Source organism: Oryza glaberrima, chromosome 11, assembly GCF_000147395.1.
Source record: "Oryza glaberrima chromosome 11, OglaRS2, whole genome shotgun sequence".
Taxonomy (NCBI): domain Eukaryota; kingdom Viridiplantae; phylum Streptophyta; class Magnoliopsida; order Poales; family Poaceae; genus Oryza; species Oryza glaberrima.
Genome location: NC_068336.1, coordinates 4,641,852 through 4,659,911, shown reverse-complemented (window position 1 = coordinate 4,659,911; position 18,060 = coordinate 4,641,852). Strand labels below are relative to the sequence as shown.

General features: G+C 37.4%; 1 protein-coding gene across 3 annotated transcripts; it reads right to left on the bottom strand.

The window, feature by feature from the left end:
• Positions 1 to 5,917: 5,917 nt before the first annotated feature.
• Positions 5,918 to 17,699, bottom strand: LOC127754793 (protein translocase subunit SECA2, chloroplastic). 3 transcript variants are annotated; one of them, XR_008012896.1, is made up of 30 exons: positions 17,277 to 17,699; positions 17,097 to 17,161; positions 16,857 to 16,977; positions 16,312 to 16,403; positions 16,080 to 16,145; positions 15,740 to 15,804; positions 15,534 to 15,621; positions 15,344 to 15,409; positions 15,136 to 15,251; positions 14,480 to 14,570; positions 13,552 to 13,635; positions 13,328 to 13,420; positions 13,148 to 13,243; positions 12,969 to 13,054; positions 12,361 to 12,439; positions 12,179 to 12,292; positions 11,982 to 12,077; positions 11,846 to 11,909; positions 11,460 to 11,749; positions 11,014 to 11,069; positions 10,793 to 10,910; positions 10,603 to 10,683; positions 10,208 to 10,287; positions 9,916 to 9,970; positions 9,759 to 9,828; positions 9,502 to 9,691; positions 9,280 to 9,403; positions 8,841 to 8,915; positions 8,483 to 8,753; positions 5,918 to 8,397 (listed from the first exon to the last, which is right to left on the bottom strand). XR_008012896.1 is itself a non-coding variant. In XM_052280375.1 (29 exons), exons 1-29 carry the CDS (start codon positions 17,662 to 17,664, stop codon positions 8,580 to 8,582), a joined length of 3,183 nt encoding a protein of 1,060 aa, XP_052136335.1. In that variant the 5' UTR covers positions 17,665 to 17,699; the 3' UTR covers positions 5,919 to 8,579. The 3 variants fall into 3 exon arrangements, 2 of the variants coding, with proteins under 2 accessions (XP_052136335.1, XP_052136336.1); XM_052280375.1 differs by having other exon boundaries at positions 5,919 to 8,753; XM_052280376.1 differs by lacking the exon at positions 17,277 to 17,699 and having other exon boundaries at positions 5,920 to 8,753; positions 16,312 to 16,374.
• Between the last annotated feature and the right edge of the window lie 361 nt (positions 17,700 to 18,060).

Sequence of the window (18,060 nt, the reverse complement as noted above, 5' to 3'; positions counted from 1 at the left end):
GAGCAATATTTAGGAGTTGAAGCTGTACCAAACATGCCCTTAATTTGGTTCTGCCTTTTTTTTTCTTTTGGGAATGTTCTGTTTCCTTTGTTCTAAAATATAATAACTTTTAATCTTTAAAATTCATTCTAAAATATAATTAATTTCTTCATCCATATTTTCTTCTCAATTAATTATAACCTCTTTCAATTTAATTTTTCACCAGTTTTCTTAATACCTATGTCTAATCTTAAAAATTATATTTTTAAAACGGAGGATGTACCATTTTGGTCAAAATAATTCGGCGGGTTTTGTATCAAGGAACTTGTGGAGTTTTAGTTTTGTGGTTTCGAGGAAAAGTTAAAAGGTAGTACTCCTATTGAAATTGTGTAATGTTCGGATTGAATATGCTTGAGGTGTTAAGGTTATGTTGTTTGCCATCCGCCGACGACAGGATCTCGTTGATAGAGGTACGGAACTAAGATATTTTGGGAATCGGGTATATTGGGATTGATTTCATGTTCTGCTGAATAATAGTGGTTGAGAATATTTTAGGACTATTGAGAAAAATATTTTACTCACCCATGTATTACGTACTCCCTCTGTCTCAATATATAGCTATCTTTAATTTAAATTTTATCTCAAATAAAACTATGGTCCCGTTCGTTTCTTATGGTGGTGTTTGAATCTTCTGAAAATGAAGATGAAGATAAAGATTAAGTGTTTCACGCATAACATGTGACTAATTGAGTTTCAACTATTACAAACTTAAAAAATGGATTATTCTGATATTTTAGAACAACTTTCATATAAAAAGTTTTCGTACGAAACGTACCGTTAGCAGTTTGAAAAGCGTGCCACGAGTATCCAAAAGTTTATCCAAGTTATATAACATGTGGATGAAAATTTAGATACTCGTGGCACGCTTTTCAAACTACTAACAATGTGTTTCGTGCGAAAACTTTCTATATAAAAGTTATTCTAAAGTATTAGATTAATCCATTTTTCAAGTTTGTAATTATTAAGACCCAATTAGTCACACGTTATTATCATCTCGTTTTGCGTGAAACACTTAATCTTCATCTTTATCTTCAGGAGATTCAAACACCACCTATGTATGATATATAGAATATAAACTTTATCACATTATTCTTTGTCTTTAGTTACCCTATCACCTCACTAGCACTCGAAAGCCGTACCCAACATATCATGTCTTTAATCATATCAACCTCTATGTATTTGAGACATTTTATCTCAATTATTAATTCCTAACATACTACTCCATCCCAAAAAACCAATTTCTTAAAATATATTCTCCCAGTCCGGAGGATGTCCTCTTTTAGATGGCTATATTTTAGGGGGGAGAAAGTAGGGTATATATCCGATGCCACTTCAGAAATAAAAAGGGTGGGGATTGATCGGTTTCACACTCCATCCTTTCGGGTACTCCAGTCCACATACGTAGTGGCAGAGCCTGATCGAATTTATAGGGTCATTCTCCTAAATCATGACATGTCAATTAGTGCCTAACATATTACTCCCTCTATCACATAAAAATTAAATTTGAATAGGCTCCTACCATATTTATAGTATTAGTATGTGTTGCATCTCATCCTATGTTTTATAAATCCTATGTTTGTTTTTTATAAGACAGGTGGAGTGAGTATTACTAGTAATGACTAATATTTCCTTTTTTTTTTCATTCAAATATGATCTTCACTAAACTCGGTACCCTGCACATGGCTAACCTCTACTGTACTAGTACTCCGTAAGATGATAAGTTGTTTGATGTCTAGTGGTACAGATTTATTATTTTCCAAATTATTTTGTATTTGGCAAGAAGGCTTGTGTTGCCATGGTTGATGGCAATCTCATATTAGAATTCTCAACTTCTTGTTCAATGCCAAAGCATCCATCGGAATGAATATGAGCAGGTGGTGGAGCCATGAAAATTCAAGAATAAGGCTAAACTTGTTTATATATCTTCAAGATTTTCACTGAATTTTGAGAGAATCTATTATGAATTTAGGAGATAAGCATAGAACTAAAGCTTTAATAACTACCGTAGGTTTGCATCTCCACATGCCATAGTACATATGTAATGCACACTACCACAGTTAGTAGTCCTAAGAGCAAAACTTACCTAATGAAAACCAGTTTCGAAAAAAGAAACTATTGGAAACACCACAACAAATTTGACATTTTGGTCATCAGTCTGCCCATTTCACATATGAAGCTCATGTATTTCATTTATTTGAGATACATAAAATTCTTGGTATATTACAAATGCTTATTATCATGTATGTGTTGTACTTTCCTCAAGTTACTTTAAAAATGTGAATATTAGAAAATGACATAATATCAAATAAATAGAAGGATTGAGACCTCGAAACCAGTCCAACTAACCCACCACCTTGTGGAGCTACGCTGAAAAACCCTGGTCGTTTCTCCTCAAGTTACTTTCAATCTTTTTTTTTTGTGCATGCGGTAATAATCTTCATGTGTGTGCATGCAAACTGGCGTCAATTAGTACATGTAGTGGAGATTTTAAGTGGCCATCACATCTTATACTTACCAACATTATATTAAGTACATATGCACTTCCTATTGGGGTTAATTTGACCTTTGCATGTGGATGCTCTCTAAAAAGGGTCAGGAGGGGTCCAAACCTTTGTATGAAGGAACATCCCTACCTTTCTGGGCACTTTTGTGAAAAATCTCCAGCGGTGAAATGAACATTTAGATATATACTAATGTGGTGAAAACCAAGTAGGAGTACTTATTTTGTTAAAGAACTTGGAAAAACTTTGTATTTTTATAAGTCGTCATTCTCTATCTCAAGTGACTTTTTTTTAATGTTGGGCCAAAATCAACACATGCTATCTCTGAAATAAACATCTGCTTGATCAACGATAAGGACTGCATTCTGGTAGGTCAATAAAATATGGAATCCGGTTTGGGCTCAGATATGCATTCGGTGAGTATGAACACACGCTCAGAAAAGACACTGCATACCTATATTTTATTGGTATTCTTTTAGGATTAGCATCTGGAGCAATACTTATTGTTATATGCAATCAAATAAAGAATTTTAGTAGTGGGCAAATTATATTCTGAGAACATTGTGTTTATTTAAAATCTTTTCAACTAATTATGGGGAATTGCTTGTTTAAAATTTCTCTTCTGGTTTTTACAGCATATATATAGCCTTTTTTCAGCGTTTTCTAATGGGTTGTTTTATTTTCATTTGAAATATTGATGGTCTTATATTCAAATTTTTGGTGTGTTTGATCACAAGAAATACATCTAGGCCCTATTTGGAGCCTGAACGTTTTCCCTTTCTTTACAAAATTAAATTGTTTCACGGCAATAATCCTAATTAAGCATTTAAACTCCAAATAGATGGAGCTCAATGTTGTATGTGTAACTTTGTATGATACTCTCTCCGTCCCATAATATAGCAATCTATCCAGATTCGTTGTATGAAATATCCCATCCGATTCTAGGTTTTTATATTATGGGATGGAGGGAGTAGTATAATAATATGTTCAACTACCACTGAATTAGAGTACCCAAGTGGAATTATGGATCGGGACCCTCTCTTGTTTCAGGGAAATAATTTCTCCAGTGATTTCGATCAGTACTACATTGTCTCAGAATATAAAAAGTTTTAAGTGGACACGGTTATTAAGAAAGTAGGTTGAATTAAATGACGAGAGATCGTGATTGGTTGAAAAATATAAATATGTGGGAAAAATAAATGATGAAGGGCTATAATTGGTAGAGAAGAGAATATTGATGGAGAAATTGTTATATTTGAAGACAAATTCTAAATGCTAGAAGTTGTTATATTTTGGAGCATAGAGAGTAGTTTTTTATTGGGTGATATAATTCTACCTTCTAGAATACACTGTGCTTTAATTTAATGTATCTATCAATCAACTGGTGGGGTAAAGAACTAAAGACATGTTGCTGACAGTTACTGCATTGAATCCTGTTAAATTCTATAGATCCCTACTACTGGCATTTTCTTATAACCTCTTTTCTTTCTTCCTTTAATTAATTTCCCTGCCGTGTGGGTGTGAAAAACTGAAATAATATATTTTTCTTGGCAAGCTGAATTAAAATATTCACTCTCTTCCCAAATAGAACAACCTGGTAATACTAAGAATTTACATATATTTCCAATTCAAATTCATAGTACTTTATTATGTCAAATTCGATACTAACTTGTTATATCGAATTAGAATGGAAAGAGTAATTGAGGTTTCCCTCATGTTACTACATTTACATCAACTCATTAAGAGTATGAGCATATTCTTACCATCCCATGTGTCAGGATCAAAATCGTCGTCATTCTCTCTTTTCCCGTGGAATACGAATATTGTAAACCTATGGCTAAGAAATAAAAAGGAGAAAAAAATATTCTCTAGGTAACTAGCTTGCCATGTATGACAACAACGTTTTGTTTATATATTAAGGTGGATTTGCTTGCTGGATCTTTTAGTTCGATATGACAAAAAAAATGTAATTCATACAAATGATAAATTAGCAGCATTTATACGGATCTGAGCAACTGAGAAGGTGGATGGCGATCAGGTTTTTTTTTTGCAAAATGATAAAAATTCTTACTGAGGTCCTCGCAAAAGAAAAACTTAATTATGCTAGATCGTGTTAATGCATTATTATTAATAATTTCTAGTCAGTGATGATATAACACACTTGTATATTGAGTTTTAGAAGTTAGTAGGCATCAACTATATAGATAACTATATAGATAGTATAGATTTGCAGCCATTTTGGTTCGGCAAATTTAGATATGGCAATGTATTGGTTGTGTACATTTTCATTAATGCTTAGACCAGGAGTTGTTAGGACAGCCCCAACCTTTCGCCTCAGCCAGTGAACATCCCCTTAAATATATTGTCACTTAAGTTAAAAAAAAAAACTAAGATGGTAAAATAGTTAGTGAGAGAGAAAAGATGAAGGACCATTTCTCATGTAAGAAATTAGCTTTACACAAGAACCAATAATAAAAACAAGGAGATAGGTGGATAAAAGGAGAGAAAAGAGAGGTGATTAGATGGGAATTTATTTTGGGAGTATCTATATTTATGGCGCCATATTTTTCACCAAAAAATAGTTTACATGTATTTACATTGTAAATACACTAAAATGTATCTCAAAATTACATATGTAATTAGTTTGTAATTATAGTGTAAGTATAATGTGATTATGCTGTAACTAATATATATACTAATTACCTATACTTAAATTTGTTTAATTACCTATACTTAAATTTGTTTATATGGATTCCTACATCTTTTTCAGATGTATTAGTACGACAATAGACTCCCAACTTTCAAAGAAATATTTTCAATGAACACTACCATGCTAATCAAGCGTTGATTTGTGTAATCCAAGATTTGAACTTTTTACCCAAAAATCTGTCAAAAGATTTATAGCAAAACTGTTTATTTTTGAAGAAACCACATTAGATATATAATCTCTATACACAGTGTTTATATGACATGATAAGTATGAAAACTGCATGATAGTTTCTGATTTGGATTATCTTTAGTTAATTATCTTATATAAAGTAATTAACTCCACATAAATTGAAAAAAGTACTCATCAAACAAGAGGAAAATTTAATTTGGTGTCCCATTATTTAGCGAAATTTATCTGTTGATGATTCGCTACCCTCTGTCTATGCCACATGGGTCCTAAGGACACATGTCATGGATGATTTATGGGTAAATAAACTAACTATTGTCGACAAAGGCCCATACTGTCAACTACTTAACTTCAAAGGCTTTGACCAGATGTAGATGTGGTCATGGTCTTCGTTCAAAGCCAAGCTAGCTGTTGATGCCTGCCTATGAGCCTATCATATGTGAGTCGATTTCAATCCATCATCCCTCGGCGAAGACTGCCAATTTATGCTTCAAAAGTCTGTGCCAAACAGTGAAAAAAAATTCGAGGAATTTACATGCTTTTTGTTGCATTATTACTGCTTCAGATCTACAGATGTTGGACCTACTAACTAATGACCATCAGGACAATAATACAGTGAAAGTCACTGTGTGTCTGTACCCTCACTTGACCAGTAAAACATTGTAATGTCATATGATGCTAAACCATACCTGAGCCGTTCGATCAGGCTAAGAACACCAGATGGACGGCTCACATCGATCGAGAGGCACAGGAGGCTCCTATCAACCCCATCCCCTTCTTCTGAGTGTGACCTCCTTCATCCAACATGCGATCCACGCCGTTGGTTTCTGATCGAACGGCTCATGCCAATGTCGATTAGTATGCATGATATAATCATATACATCAAGATAGAGATTGTGAGAGGTTGGCTGGGAAGATGAAGTGCGTCGGCGACGACACGACTAAGTACAGTGCAAACGTCGGTCAAGATCCTCGAGAACAAACAATGCATGTACTCGTTGGGCTGTCCCAACGCTAGGACATACAATTACAATGATGGAGATCTTCTGGTCTTGGTCCAAGTCCACTTGAAGTCTCCTTCAGTGCTTCGGAACTTAATTTGAAATCATAAAAGTTGTGGATGCTGCTGACTCCCTACCAGTGAGGCAATAGCTGTTGTCATGTTGTTCATCACATTCTTGTATGTTGGTGATGGGAATATAATGCCACAAGAAACTAATCCATTTTTTATACTAGCTTAGACTCTAGCCAAATTTGCTTTTCTGTTTAACTGTTGTTACTTGTATCATGCTAGTTTATTTGTTGAGCAATGATGATTGATGACAATACACAACTAACAGGAGATGAAGTGTGGTGCATCATTAAGAAGTCATAAAATGATTCATACTAGATATGCTGACACAAGCTTGGAAGTCATCCATCCTAAATCCGAACCACCTAACCATGCCAGATAACTATATAACTGTAGATGAGACATACTACTCCGTCCCAAAATATAGCGATACCAAATTAGGCACAACCTACTATTAATCTAGATAAACATGTCTAAATTCATAATACTTGGTTGTTTCAAGTTCAATACTAGGTTACTACATTTTAGGACGAATCTAGTAATAGGATAACAAGCACAGGCAATGATTTTAAGAGCAGGTACAATAGCAGGCTATAAGCCAGCTGCAAACATATTTTAAGGAGATAAATGAGGAGAGAGAAGGGCAACAGGCTACAGATTTGTAGTCAGCTGTAGCACGGACTCCAAGACACAGTATGTGTCTGACAGGTGGGACCATGTATTAATAGTATAGTATGTAACTATTGTATGAATGAGCTATTAGATTGGCTATAGATAAATTGGAGCTAATAGTTGACTATACTATTGGACTTGCTCTAATATAGTACATCATCAGTATGATGTCAGAGGCACACTCTTGAGAAAGTGATGAAAGCAATGCTTAAAAGGAGAGGGCAAGCCGCCCACGCGAAACAAACGCGTGGAAGGCAAGAGAAATCCTCTCATACTTTTTATATGTGCAACATGTCTGATGGCTTCTTTGATAGCTACTCCAAAACATCCAAAAAGAAACACTCATAGCACTGCGCGTTGCATGGGTCATCATCAGCAAGCAGCACCTTATCCCCATTGGCTTAAAATCTTTTTCTCTAACAGGAATTAAAATCACTTTGGCTCATCAAGTTATAGCAATTAAATGGCATGAATAGCTATAGAAATGGAAACAGTGTATAAAAGATCAACTGGTACTTTCCATAGTGATAATGCAATTATAGAGTACTCAACAGTACAAACACAAGGTACAAATAAATACCAAAATATATGATATGTATCAGTCTCATGTACAGGGTTGGGAAGGTATTTTGCAAATGTGAAAGCATGGCAATGCAGACCTCGGGCGATTGACTTATCATCATCATGAAAAGGCAGCAATTCACACAACGTCAAATGCTGCCACTAGCACATGAAGGGCAAGAGTTCATTGTCCACAAGTAAAGAGATTCCACATGCACTCATTTGACAAGAGGTGAGCAAACGAGAGGTCTCTCTGTGCCCAGTACTTGAAAAAGTTGAAATTCAGACATTGTCGATACACATTTCACTCGCATGCAAAAGTACAAAGTGGACTTCTGGGGATAACAATGGTGATATGGGTAATACAATGTGGACAATTATCAATTTGTACTCCTACGTTACAAGTACAGCCGCTTTCTTGATGAAGAACCCTATTCTTTTGCATCAAGATGTGAGCGCAAGTCAAAATTTGTACAGGCTTCGCAACTAGCATTAGCATAAAAACTCCTTCATATCAAGTTCTGATTTTTACACAGTGAACACAGGGTCTAATTCTATGTCATGTGGTGCTAGTAAGTGCCTAAACTAGCTAGACTCCTGGGGAACAGGGGATCTACTCATGTGAAAGCTCATTGTGACTGACTCAAGAGTCAAAGCTGCTTCGAGGAAAAAAAAGGAGTCAAGCTGTTGATTCAAAGCTTTCATGAATCATGTAAGGTGATTTTGGCCAAAAACACATACCGGTATGAGGAATATTGAAGAGCCATGCATCACAATTTCAGGAAGTATCTGATACGCGTTCTCTTGAGAAATTTATATGATATGATGATGCTTTTGGCTATTTATCACCTGTATTGAAGATTTCCTCAGACTCCATTGGAGATGACCAGTAATGGAGTAGTGATTCCACTGTCAATCTCCGTGTGGCACTCAGCATCGAGATGAAGAACCGACAACCATCAATCTTGTATTCTTCTAAAGGGTTTCTATGTCCAAAGCTCCGCACATTCACCTAGAAAAAGAAAATCAAAATCAACACCAGAAAGCTGTGACAGGAGAAGAGTAAATCAGAAGATTTAAAGGAACATATTGGAACTACCGCAGAACTAAGCTTGTTCATGTTCACCAAATGGTCCTTCCACAGAGTATCAAGAGTCTTCAGTAGTATTTCCCTCTGCAATTCAAGGAAAATGAAGATAGTGGACAACAAATATGCTTTGATTACAGAAAAAGAGTACAGTCATATCAACAAGGCATAGCATTTGTCAATAAACACCGTAATTCCCTATAGTTGGCATGATCACATTAGCCCATAAGAGAGGGTTTTTTTTTTCATTTTAATCACATATTTGCTTGTAGAACTAATAATCTGCAATACATAGATTGTTCAGGACTTAAAAATGAACATAGAATAACATTACGCCCAGAATGATTCGTTGATTGCGAAGTGCCCAATATAGACCTCCACAGAATACACAGGTTTAGTTGGGTTTTATCTCCAGCAAAACTGCATAAACAAATTAGTGATAGAAGCAAACCTCAATTCCTCGAATGTATGCATCATCATAACGGGACTCTTGCACAGCATCCAAGTATGTAGCTATTAGAAAATCCCCAAAATATTTGCGAAGCATATTGACAATGTACGTGTATCTTCCTTTCCTGGATTGTTTGTCACGGAGTACAGAAAAACTATTGTTAACTGTAGATGGATGTAAAACCACACTTCAAGCAAAAGCATAAATGGTGTCACAACTCACTTCGATGCATCATCAACACATATGGCAAGCCACCGCATCATTGAAGATGTTCTCTTCCAGATTCCTCTGGATGAATTAGGTGATACTGGCATATTTGGAAGAGTAAAATTATCAACATTCACAGGGCCACATTCATGAATTTGCTCAAGTGACGATAGCAAGTCTTCCTCTTGAATTTCCTTGAATGGTTCTGCAAAGCATCTCAAGGTCAGGCTATCTTCTAAAGATTAGCAGGGGCTAAATATCATGTCTATTACCATCAAGTAACGTTCCACCTAGACTGCCAAACTCGTCCAAAAGGTTTGCCAACTTCCACGTGTTAGGAGGCTGAAGAAAAGGTAAGGTGAGCAACTGATATAGAACAAAAAATATGCATCCTAGAAAGGAACTTAAGAATCAGATCTGCCGAAGTACCTTCTGGGGATCAACATTTCCCAAGATAATATCATCAGCTACAGCTTGCATGTACCTATAAGTATTTCAAGGGACACAATGATATCCCAGTCAGTAACGTGCTTCTGAAACCTATCAGGCTAAACCCTTGAAATAGATTATCTCTATCCATCTATACCCTTAAAAATATATTATCTATTCTGCGGTTTTGATCCAAGAGAATGACTATGTTAGAATATGTCTGAATGTGTCTAGCTCTTGGTTAACCATTTTATAAACTACATCTGAATTTAATAAGAGAAGGTAAACTTACTGAAAGATTTGCTCACTGCAGCTTTCAGAGTCACCTGATAATATAACCTGTCTAAGGTTATAAACATGCTTTCTTTGTACCTATCAATAATATAAACAGTGCCCTGTTAATAAGTATGCAAGGAAGAAAAAATACAAAATTTGGCTAAGAACTTAACCAAGTTATGTCAATTGGGGAATTAAGGCCCCAGTAATAAGCACAATGAAAGCAAAACCATTTGGTATAGAATTCCGGATTAGAAAGTAGCACACAGCACAGTTGATATGAATCAACACTCAAGAGGGGCATGCACATTAACAGTAGTGTGTGGCTACCAGTAAAATAAATCAGAGTTCAAATACTCGAATTGCGTATAGAAGTAGGGATAAGTATGTTAACTGGGAATAATAATATACCTCCAAGACTTCATCAAACTCAACAAGACTTTTCCTAATACCAAAATAATACTTCTCTGCATTGATTTGAAGACCTAGAAGCTGCATTTGAAAAGGTAATGCATGTAAACAAGGCAAAACACTGTCATATCAAAACAAAAGAATCACTGAATTGCTAACGTTCAGCATGGCTAGAAAAAGGCAGTATGACCTGTTTTACAACAGCATTGCTCTCAATAGCTATGTCTTCATCATTTGTTATCCTTGATATAAGTCTCACAGCCCATTCAGTGTCCAAATTGAATTTCCGGAACATTTCATCTTGTAAGCTGGTTGACCAATTAGGGGCAGTTAGTTTCAAGTGAATAGATAAGATCAGAGTATATGCCAAAATTTATAGAGATAAATGCTTATGTTTGGGAAGAGACATACCTAACCATAAACCTTGTTGACCCAGGATCACCTTGTCTGCCAGCTCTGCCACGTAACTACAGGGGAAAAAAACATACAGATTTAATGACACTGTAGCAGCAAAACATTTCATAACTCAGGGCCATATTCAGTAACTCCACAAGCTTTAGAAGTCAAAGATTGTATCAGAAGAACAAATTTTGCATGTGACACATCTGCAGAACACTACAGACTAGTCAAAGGGGAGACAATAGCAAAACATGAACACAAAATCACCGACTGTATTTATATATAAAAAGAAAATGAAGAGAGAAGCAGTATCTGATCTCAACATGTCATATTTGCAGTTCAGTACTAATTTACTAAATTTAAAATTATTTGATCTCAAACATCAAATCACCTGACCCGTAGGGTTTCATGTGATACAAAAACCTAAGCAGCATCACAGGTAGAAAGTGTCCCCTTACTTGGTTATCTATTCGGCGTGACTCATGCAAAGAAGTTCCTATTACATGGAGACCCCCTAATGCCTTCACCTCAGCACCTTCAGTAGAACAATGAATTTCACAATCCCTCAATACAGTAAGATAAGCAAGTCCTATTGTATCACAAAGAGGATACATCTCAGACTCTTCAGCCAAGCGATCTTGCAGTTTCTCCATCCCAATAGTATGACTCATTTCTACAGACTCAGCAATAGTAGATTTTGCCTTCTGAAAAGGCCATTCATTTCTTTCGCTTCTCTGAACATATTTCGCTACAAGTAACAAGAAAGGGTGAGCCAAACAAAAAAAATAAATAAAAGTTTTCTAGAAGTTCTATAATGTACTGTCATTGATACTTCAATACATACCTATGATTGCAGCTTTAGCAAGCAGGCCTAGCGATGATGGCCCAAGTTTAATTTTGGAGAGACCCTACAGAAAATAAAGGGGAAGTGTGAAACACCTGTGAGGTTTTTAGGCGGAGAAGGCTCTAAAATGAACCACCTTGTGGGATGTGGATTCGCCTACGGTTTCAACATCTGGGGGTTCATGGGTAAGAAATGGAAGCACATTATCTTCTATAATTTCTTTTGCAAGCATCTAGTAAAGGGAAAAAAATCAGACCATGAAGATAATGTTGTTAGCGGTTTTCAGATATAAGAAAATGCAATGGTAAGAGACTAAAAGTATGGATAACTAACCTTAGGGTTACCACCTAAAATAATATCTGTTCCTCTGCCAGCCATGTTAGTTGAAATTGTAATAGCATGTTTCCTTCCGGCTTGTGCAACAATTTCAGCTTCTCTTGCAGCATACTGTTGAGAATGATGCAATTAGCTATAAACGAGGAGGAATAAGTTGAACTAAAAGCAAGATATCAAACCTTTGGCCTTGCATTAAGGACATTGTGAGGAATATTGCGAGCTTTAAGAAGATCTGACAAGTACTCTGAACTCTCAACACTGTAACAGGTATATACACCATTAGCTTCAAACAAGAAAATAGACAAATAAACAAGCACAAACTAACAAATACGGGAGCATACAGTTACATCCTCACAAAATTTGCTCTCTGCCTGGGCTAGGCTAACTACTTAGAATTCTTTTAACTGTATTCCTATCATACAAGAGAAGATAATCAGGATTGTGTTGAATTGGCAGAATCTCTCTAAAGCATACATGGGATCTGCACTCCTGCATCCCACCCATCAACTCATAACCCCCTAAGAGATAAGATGATGTGGTGAAAATTGTTTGCTACACGATTAATATATTCATAATCCCAACAACCATAGAAACAAGTTACAACAGATGAACAGAAGCAACTATCACTCTAGGAAAAAAGTATAGAATCAAAATATTACACACTTCAAAATTCAGGTGATGGAATCTAATAGTCATAGTTCATAAAGTACATTTGATGTTATTTCAAGCAGTCATGAACATATTGTTTTGGATTGCAACAAAATGGATTTGCTATTAGGAAGTTCACCTTGTAGTGCCAACTAAAACTGGACGACCCAAATGAAACATGGACTCTACCTCTGCCCGCACATATTGCCATTTACCTCTTGCAGTCTACAACGAGTAATAATGATATAGATCAATTTTTTTTGTCACCAAAGAGAGAAACTGCATATTATTTTATGAACTAATCATCACAATCCTTACTGCAAAAGCTTGGATAGGCAAGTCCACCCGTATATTTGGCAGATTTGTGGGCACTTCAATAACTGGCGTCTTAAACATCTTCAGAAATTCCTTTTCCTGTAAAATCATCATCATGCCATTTGAGCACAAATTATAAAAAGTAAAAAGTAACACAGAAAATAGTTAAATAGATATCTGTACCTCTGTTTTAGCTGTCCCTGTCATCCCAGAAAGTTTAGGATAAAGCTTAAATAACGATTGATATGTAATCTGAGCCACGATTACTGAATCTGCCTAATGAAATTGCAATTAGCATTGGACACAGAAATTGTCATAAATTCAAAAAAAAAAAAGAGGAAACTAATCAGTGTAATCTGATACTAGATCCATTTGTATAAACCGGCTATGCATAAGTCAATACTGACCTGAATTTTGAGGCCTTCTTTTGCTTCTACTGCTTGATGAATACCATCAGACCACCTTCTTTTCGGTTCAACTCGACCAGTTAGCTGGAAAAGCATTAGCATTATTGTCCTAGATCATAGGCTTCCCAAAATATGTAATGGTAACGGACCCATAGGCAAATTTAAGATCAAGAGGATATATAGAACATAACCTCAAAAAGAGTAAGAATAATGATACTAATGCCATTAATTGGAACAATGCAGTACTGTAGGATGGGCATGACAACCTTGAAGGAAAGGTTCCACATTATGATCTATAAAGCATGAAATGAAGTTCCAAATCAACAATTGGAAGTCTTAGTCATCCCATGATAAAGTAGATTACTTTGCAAAGCCTATCAAGGCACATCAGCATTAGAATTGCATTGGTGTATTGTAATGGGATCTGTTCAGTGGTTGTTAGATGGGTGTTGTACTGCAACCTTTACCAGAGAAGGAGATGTACCCCAAGATTGAAGAAATGGAAAGTGTCACAAAGGAATAGCACATCCTGGATGCAATGAAGGTTTGAGCCAACAGAGCTATGTTATTCTCGAACGTTCTACCAGATTTACAACAATACAACTGAAAGCATTGTATATTTGTACCTAACACATTGACAATTGTTTGGGACTCCTGCAATCTAATTTTACACGATATTAGGATGATACAGTGTAACAACGATAGATTTCTGCTTCCTATCCACCAAAAAAGCCTTGCTGTGAACATATCCTTTAGAGAAGCAACCTTGTTTTGAAATTAACATCTGCCGAGTTGGTTCTTTGAAATAGAATGTTATGCTCTTATCCAATATTTTACGCAACAGACAGCTTTGTCTCTGTATTATGGATTTATGGTAAGTATGAAACTAACAGAATCCTTGTCAACAATACCGAAACAGAGATATTACCTCATTAATTATGAGAGCTTTTCCATCCCTCACAATATATTGGACATCCCTGCGGTAAAACTCTTTGGCCTTCAATGCATTCATCACAAATCTGTAGCATTGTGACAAGTTTATGGTTAAAATCACTAGTTAATGCATGCACAAGTTGCTATTATATTAGTTGTACCTCTCATGTAGCAGCTTTCATTAACTCTATAGGTTCAGCAGTTTTTTGGATGTGGAGGTGATAAAAGATGTGCATCAGCATAAAATTACTATTTTCCAACCACAATTCTCTTCTACTCCCTTCAGTTATTTCGCATAGAAATAAAAAATTCTAACTATACTAAAAAATAATGGGTTCCATCGTTTCTATGGTTCCCTTTTAAATGGCGAGGCCCTCGATACACGGAGCCCTTTCTTTCATTTCATCAAAGGGTACTGTGTGTATAGTTCACATTCTTTAGCTCTACCAATCCATTCTAAACAACTCAAGGTTGCCATGGAAGAACAATGACATTTCTGCCTTGCTTGGTTAGGGCTCATCAATTTTAATGCATTCGACAAAAGTACAAAGAAATGCACTTCATTAGTTGACTTGCAATACTTGCACTTGCACAAAGCAAGAAAACCACATTCAGACAAAAACTACATAAAGAAATAAACAGTGATTGCACCTTGCCCATGGATCGTTCTCATCCCATAGATCATTTGTCTCAAGAATCATCTCAGCACAAGTAACTCCATCCTCTGTGAGATCTACATTATTGCTCTTTAGTTCAACAGTGTAATGCTGCAGAATAAATCAATACAACAGTTTAGCAATTACTAGAAAACCATGACCCCTTGTAATACTTAGGTTTGGCATACAAGAACAATACTCACAACACCCTCCATAAGAAGGTCTGCAACTTTAGCGGCTACTGGATACCGTGCCGCATGTCTATTATCCTAATAACAGGGCATGAATTAGCAAATGTCTTACAATAAGTTTGGTAAATATATTACATTTTGACCAGTTGAGAAACAACAAATGTCTAAAAGAATAAGCCTAGAGAAAGAATTAGCAATAAACCTCTCCACTTATTAACAATGGGTTTCTTCCCTCATCAATAAGCACTGAGTCCACTTCATCCACAATTGCAAAATGGAATGGTGTCGGCCTGTTAAATCATGTGTTAATTTTAATAGTGAAACTTTCTCCCAATGTGTTCCCTTCGAATAAAAAGGAAACATGAAGAACAAAGTTCTGCAATGTAAAAGTGAAAGTATAAAATGTACCATCTCATAACTAGCTGTTCTTTGTTCCGTGATAAGTTGTCACGAAGATAGTCAAATCCAAGCTCCTGTAAGTTATGAGTAATCTTTGAGAACCTAGATGGAGAACTCACCAAATAATACCATAAAAGTACTAAATAAGAAGGTAAAAGGTCACATATACAAGTATTTGTATGTGCAGGTCACAATTAGCATCTAATCAAAGTGTCAAAGTCAACTTGAAGAAATACACAAAGATACCACGGAGAAAAAGATTGTCCCCTAAATCTAGATAACCACATGCTAAGACTATTTAAATGTTGATCCTCTATTGGACATCTTGATCCTCTATTGGACATCTTACCGAGTTGTTAGTGTATGTAATGTCACACCTATAGTTGGCTCTTCTCTCGTCAGCCTTCATACCAGCCTTGAGGATATGTAAAAAAACAGAGTGACACAAAGTTATAATGTTATATGTTTGCGTCCGATGATATATTTCTACAAAATAAAGTAACACTACCAGGTATTTCAATGCCAGCAAGAGGAAGGTGTAGAAAGTACAACAAAAGCATTGTTCACCATAATGTCAATACCTGAATTAGACCCACGGAAAGACCAAGAAAACGATGCACACGACCCATCCATTCAGCATCTCGCTGTGCCAAATAATCATTTACAGTCACAACTGAAAAAGGATCACAGTGCTTATAAAATCTGAATGAAAGGAAAAGATAAATAGAGCTTAATATGAAATGTTCTAAGTGCGACAGATCAAAGCATACGCGACAAAGAAAATCAACCTTAGATAATTGTCTTTGTTCGGATCTTTAAACATGACCAAGAACCATATATTTCATACTAACAGTGATTACATAAATGACTAGCACGTCTTTTATGCGTAGTTATCTAAAGGTAATGACAAGGTAAAGATCTGATCCACTAAATGTCTTAACTCTTTCACACATTGTGAAGAAGCAGCAGACAGTAGTCAATGTATGGAATGTGGCAGCTACAAATACAAAATGTGCAGTCATACACTAAGCCTAAATGCCTAATTGCACATGGCGTAACAGATTCCACAGAACAACTTAAAGTAGACAGATTGATCAACAAAATACGATATCAACTCAGATAGTACCATGAACGCCTTGGCCTGTGAGCGCATTGAGATAAGCCGCCAAGGTAGACACAAGCGTCTTCCCCTCGCCAGTCTTCATCTCCGCGATGCACCCATCATGCAGTACAGCACCACCTATTATCTAACACAAACATCAAGGAAACACAGCTGAATCACTCCCACAATCAACACCAGCTCAAATGCTCAATCATCCCCAACCAATTACTGAACATAAAACTGACCAAGCTGAGGTCAGGATACCTGGACATCGAAGTGGCGCATCCCCAGCGTCCTCCTCGCCGCCTCCCTCACCACGGCAAACGCCTCTGGACAGCAGAAGCAAGCAACGCACCGACGCAATCAGATGGGGACCAAACAAAAACGCCAGAATGCAGCAGTTTCAGCACTGGGCGGGCGGGCGGGCGGCGGCGGGTTGAGTACCTGCTTGGACGTCGGCGAGCGTCTCCCCACGGGCGAGGCGGGCGCGGAACTCGTCCGTCTTCGCCCTGAGCCGCTCGTCGGTGAGCCCCCGGAGCCGCGGCTCGAGCGCCCCCACGGCGTCCACGAGGCGACGGTAGTCCCGCACCACCCAGGCGTTGAGGCTACATAGGTCCCTCCACGACCCGGGCTTCCCCGCAGCGGCGGCCGCGACGGTGGCGGCGGCGGCGTTGCAGGAGAGAGTAGGAGGCCGCTTGGGCCTGGCGCTGTATACCGGCGAGAGTATGGAGCTTGTGGGGAGGAGGCGGGGCGGGGGAGTGACGGCGGAGACGAGGAGGATGGAAGGGGCGGAGGAGGAGAGAGAGGCGGCGGCGGCGCCGGCGAACGCCATGGGAGAGGGGTGAGAGATGAGGTGGTGGGGACTCGGGAGAGTGGGGCCAGTGGGGTTGGGGGAGGGAGGATGCAACGAGGACTTACATGTGGGCCATAGATTCGTGCGTGGGCCTCCAGTGCTCGGGCCCATTAAAGGCTTGTCCGTATGGGCCGAACTGACGGGCCATCTATTTTTACTACATAAATCGAGAAAGGAATAAGTCCACATTGACTCCCTTAAAAGTGATCCGAATCTAATCTATGTCCCTAAACCGCAAAACCGGATATCTCGACCTCCAAACTATTAAAACCGGTGCAATTTGACTCCCTTGGTGGTTTTGGAGAGCGGTTTTGCTGACATGGCACTGACGTGGCAGGTCTGTGAAGTTGACGTGGTGCTTAGGTGGCATTTGAA